This window comes from Lagopus leucura, unplaced genomic scaffold (genome assembly GCF_019238085.1).
Source record: "Lagopus leucura isolate 7727_CA_CO unplaced genomic scaffold, USGS_WTPT01 161-4_obj-0_obj, whole genome shotgun sequence".
NCBI lineage: Eukaryota > Metazoa > Chordata > Aves > Galliformes > Phasianidae > Lagopus > Lagopus leucura.
In genome coordinates, this window is record NW_024964824.1 from 7,334 (window position 1) to 12,615 (window position 5,282).

The 5,282-nt window shown below is 60.4% G+C and overlaps 1 protein-coding gene across 1 annotated transcript in view; it reads right to left on the reverse strand.

Annotated features, from left to right (window-relative positions):
• Nucleotides 1-4,913: 4,913 nt before the first annotated feature.
• Nucleotides 4,914-5,282, reverse strand: part of EPPK1 (epiplakin 1) — a 21,270-nt gene continuing 20,901 nt past the window's right edge. The window contains exon 6 of the mRNA XM_042892263.1: nucleotides 4,914-5,202. Within this exon, the coding sequence (XP_042748197.1) occupies nucleotides 4,914-5,202 (289 nt within the window). The remainder of the gene's footprint in view (nucleotides 5,203-5,282) is intronic.

The following is a 5,282-nucleotide window of genomic DNA, read 5'->3' on the forward strand; positions in this document are numbered from 1 at the left end:
GGAAGCCGGGGGCGGGGCCTGCCCAGCCCCTTTGGCAGACGGCTGGGGGCAGGGAGCAGGCATGCTGCCCATGTTGGCTGTTGGGGGGGGTTGATGCGTTCTGGTGGAGGCAGTGGGGTGGGTGGGCTCCATGTCCCGCGCCTGGAGGCACGCTCAGGGGGTCTACGGCCCCCACGGCAGGGAATGCCATCGCAGTGGGGAAAGCTGCCCGTGCTGTAGGCGTGCTGCTGCTTCCTGCTGGTGGCTGTGGCTTGGCCTGACCCAGGGGCGTAGCAATGGTGTGCTGGGGGCTTCAGCTCCCCAACCCAATCTTCTCCCATCAAACAGAGAACCTCTACAGTGCTCCACTGTGGTGTGATGCTCCCGAAGGGACTGGGCAGCAGCTCCTTTCCACCCGACCTTTTCCTTCACCTCCTGCCCCTGTGCCTCCAAAGAGCGTTCAGATGCTATTCAGATGCATTCCGTTATGCAACTAGCTCATAACTATGCAAATGTATGCAGATCTCTCCTTACACAACGTCCTGTTTTCATTCAGCTTCTTTTTTGGAAATCCAGCACTTCCTATGGGAGCGCAGTCAGAGCCCAGAGAAGCCATCTGGAGCCTCCTGGCTTGCCGAATGGGCTGGGGCAGGGAATGGCACCGGCTCCTTTCGGAGCTCCTGTCACCATCCTCTGACAGCCAGCACCTTACCGGTCCCATGGCCCTGCCAGAACCCGTGGCACAGACTGGTGCCGTTAGCAGGGGGGTCTGTGAGGTCCATCCAGCCCCAATGCCAGCCAAGGGCACTGTGTGTGCGGTGAGCTGCATGAGAGCACAGCAGCAGAATGCGGCAGGTCGGTATCTGCTCTCCAGCTCAAGTTGTGGCTCCTGGCACATAGCTCTGCCTTGTAGCTCTGCAGGAATCCTCGGTGGCTTTTCCTCCATGGCTTGGTCTGACAGCTTTTTGAACCAATGCAAACTTCTGGCCTTCATCCTCCTGCAGGGAGCCCTCAGCTCCACTGCCCAGAAAATACTTCCATCAACCCAATGTTTTCTGCCATACCCCTGGTCCTTGTGTTGAACACGTGACCTCAACGCCACTGCATCCTCCCTCTCTTGGTCACCTCTTCCAGACTGTGTCCTCCACCTCCTGGTTGCCTCTTCCAGCATGTGGAGCGCGCTCCATCCTTCCCCGTGCTTCGTCATTCTTGTCCTTGTCTGATCTCTCATGACGTGGGACAATAAGATGTGACAATGAACCCTTCAGGAGGTGCTGTTCTGTTCTCTGCTCCTTTCCCGGTAATTCACAGCAGCTCCGTTCCCTCTGGAGCAGCGTGGCTCAACCTGAAGCGCCCACGCTGCTGCACATCTCTATTCGTTGGTCTGTTTGCTAGCGAGCTCCCGCTTGTGCAGGGGCTCTCCTGGTGCTCAGACTGAGGTGCTGTAACTCTTAGGTATCTGCCAGCACCTCTCTGTGCCTCCCCAGCAGGGATGGGTGCCCATGGGCCGTGTCCCCGGGCTGCAGGCTGCATGCGGCACGCAGGGCTTGCACTGCCGTCCCCATGTGGTGCATGAAGGTGTGTGGGATGGGGCTGTTCAGCCAGTCAGCCCCAGGGATTGCCTGTGGGCTTCTCCCAGCACCTTCACATGGCTGCAGAGCTCTGGAACAGGGCACTGAGTGACACAGAGCTCTCACCATGTCTGTGTGGATGTGACATTGAGTGTCACCCTGCTGCTGCCTCCGATGGCACAGCGGGTTCGGCTGGGCCTCGGTGGGGCCAATCCTTCAGCTGGGCTTCAATAAGGCCAATCCCTCCTCTGGGCCTCAGTGGGGCCAATCCTTCAGCTGGGCTTCAATAAGGCCAATCCCTCCTCTGGGCCTCAGTGGGGCCAATCCTTTTTCTGGGCCTCAGTGGAGCCAATCCCTCCTCTGGGCCTCAGTGTGGCCAATCTTTTCTCTGGGCCTCAGTGGGGCCAATCCCTCCTCAGGGCCTCAGTAGGGCCAATCCCTCCTTTAGGCCTCAGTGGGGCCAATCCCTCCTCTAGGCCTCAGTGGGGCCAATCCTTTTTCTGGGCCTCAGTGGGGCCAATCCCTCCTCTGGGCCTCAGTCGGGCCAGTCCTTCCTCTAGGCCTCAGTGGGGCCAATCTCTCAGCTGGTCCTCAGTGGGGCCAATCCCTCCTCTGGGCCTCAGTGGGGCCAATCCTTTCTCTGGGCCTCAGTGGAGCCAATTCCTCCTCTGGGCCTCAGTGGGGCCAATCCTTTCTCTGGGCCTCAGTGGAGCCAATCCCTCCTCTGGGCCTCAGTGGGGCCAATCCTTTCTCTGGGCCTCAGTGGAGCCAATTCCTCCTCTGGGCCTCAGTGGGGCCAATCTCTCAGCTGGGCCTCAGTGGGGCCAATCCCTCCTTTAGGCCTCAGTGGCCTCTGTTGGGCCTCGGTGGGGCAAATCCCTCAACTGGGACATGCAATGTGTTCCGCTTTGCCTCTCTGTGCTCCCTGCAGGTGCCAGCCGTGTCATAGGCACTGTGCCTGCCGGATGGCTGAACCTGCCAGCTGGACTTGCTGGCAGCTCCTGCAGTTCCTGGTGTCAGTGCAGGCTTCACCAAGGATGCCCTGAGCAGGGAACCATGGGGACCCACTGGGTGGCAGTGAGACCCCATGGGCCAAGACCTGGGTGCCCCAGTCAGGGCTGGGACACTGGAGGCTGCAGGGACCCACGCTGCAGGGACTGTCATCCGTGGGAACGGGGCGTCCTTTGGGATGAGGGCAGCCCATCCTGGGGCCTGCATGGGTTCGGCTGCTGAGCACTGCGGGCCCAGCCTGTGTCTGCTGTCGCTGGGAGGAGCAGCACGCCCTGGGGTGAGGCTGATGGCAGCCATGCCCGGAACAGCCTGGCTTTGCAGAGGGGCTGACACGGCCGAGTTGGGAGGACACGGAGAGCAGCTCTGGCCCAGCACGGGGCATTGGGCAGCTGCAGGTCTGAGGGTCTGGCTCCAGCCCAGCCAGCTGAGGCCCGGCTGTGTGGGGCTGAGTGCCAGCTGGGTCCCTGCTGTGGGGCTGGCAGAGGACTAGGATGAGTTTCTGGTGGAGGGCCTGGTCCTGCTGAGGGTCTCACTGAGGGGCTGACTGAAGGGCTGACCTCATCCTGACCCAGCTGGGGGGCTGGGTGAGGGGCTGGGTGAGGCCCCTGATGAGGGCTTACCCTGCTGAGGCCTCATTGAGGCCCCCACTGTGGGCCTGGCTGTGGCCTGGCTGCGGCCCAGCTGAGGATTGGCCCCAATGACACCCAGGTGAAAGACTGGCCCCACTGAGGCCCAGCTGAGGGATTGGCTCCACTGAAGCCCAGAGAAAGAATTGGCCCCACTGAGGCCTAAAGGAGGGATTGGCCCCACTGAGGCCTAGAGAAAGGATTGGACACACTGAGGCCCAGAGGAGGGATTGGACCCACTGAGGCCCAGCTGAAAGATTGGCCCCACTGAGGCCCAGAGGAGGAATTGGCCCCAGTGAAGCCCAGAGAAAGAATTGGCCCCACTGAGGCCCAGAGGAAGGACTGGCCGCACTGAGGCCCAGCTGAGAGATTGGCCCCACTGAGGCCTAGAGGAAGGACTGGCCCCACTGAGGCCCAGCTGAGGGATTGACTCCACTGAAGCCCAGAGAAAGGATTGGCCCCACTGAGGCCCAGAGGAGGGATTGGCCCCACTGAGGCCTAGAGGAGGGATTGGCCCCACTGAGGCCCAGAGGAAGGACTGGCCCTACTGAGGCCTAGAGGTGGGATTGGCCCCACCGAGGCCCAGCCGAACCCGCTGTGCCATTGGAGGCAGCAGCAGGGTGACACTCAATGTCACATCCACACAGACATGGTGAGAGCTCTGTGTCACTCAGTGCCCTGCTACATGGACGTGGACACACAGCCACAGACACCTGTGATGGTGAAAGGCACGCGCACAGCCTGCATGCGGTGCCGGTGCCCATGCTCTGGGGTCTGTGTGGCACACACACACGGCTGCTGGTTGCAGCGCTGGGCAGTGTGGGATGCTCCCACATGCGTGCTTCCCCTCCCCGATGCCCTGGCACTTGTAGCCCTGCCTGGCGGCATCCTCAGGCTCAGGGGAGACCTCCCTGTTCTCTACACCCCCGTGAGAGGAGGTCTGAGTCAGGTGGGGATTGGCCTTTGCTCTCAGTGAACAGCGATAGGATGAGAGACGATGGCCTCACGTTGCTTCAGGTGAGGTTCAGGTTGGGTGTTAAGGAACATTTCTTCTCTGAAAGACTGGTGATGCACCAGCACAGGCTGCCCAGGGAAGTGGAGGTGTTACCATCCCTTGGAGATGTGGCACTGAGGGAGGTGGTTGGTGGGATGGGTTGGGGTTGGACGTGGGGATCTTGGAGATATTTTCCACTGTTAATGGTTCTATAATTCTAAGAAGGGGATAGGATCTTTAGCAAGGTGTGTTGTGACAGGACAAGAGCCACGTGTGCTACCTAAACCACTCTCCCCTCAGCCAGACCTCAGCCATCCTGGCCAGAGGTGGTCTGTCCCTCTGCACTCTTCTATGGCTCATAGTTGTGCTGCCCACAGCTCCTGCTTCGGGGTCTCTGCCCGCTCCCACTGGTGGTGATCTCTGACTCATCTGCTATGGGTGCCAGACACACATTTCCCTGTCTTTTGTCAGTGCCTGTGTGGGTCCACAGGCACAAGCCTCCCCACGCCCTCCCCAGAACCCCCCAGCAATGCTTCACTGGGAAAAAAAAATCTCAGGGAAGCAGCAGTTGTGACAGGAAGGAATTTAACCAGGCAGCAGCATCATTCCACCGCTTCCACACCACTGCTTCCTGCCCCATCATTGTGCTAGGTGGAGAGCCAGCGCTCACCAGCCCCCCGGTGGTGTTTTCCCCATGAGGCAGAGCTCGCTCCTCCTCTGGGGCGGGTGGTGCTAGAGGCCCTGGTGCTGCCTCTTCTTTCCCTGTGTGCCTGTGACAACGGTGGTGGTGATGGTGATCTTGTTCACAGTCAGCCCTCCCGTGCCGTAAATGTCGAGGCACGCTTCTCGTTTGTACTCGGAGACCTGCTTGGTGGAGAGGAGCTCCCACACCGACACCCTCTGCTCCTGGAACTGCCCGAAGGTAATGTAAGAGCCTTCAGACTGAAGGAGATCCACTGTCTGCTGGGGAAGGGCTGCGAGATGTCTTTCTTTGCTGTGTGTCACGGCACTGCTGATAGCTCTGACGAGTTGCTCAGTGGTGAGAGTCCCGTCACGGTACAGCTCCAGGAGCTCCTGCCTTTTGTCCTCAGGGAGGCAGTC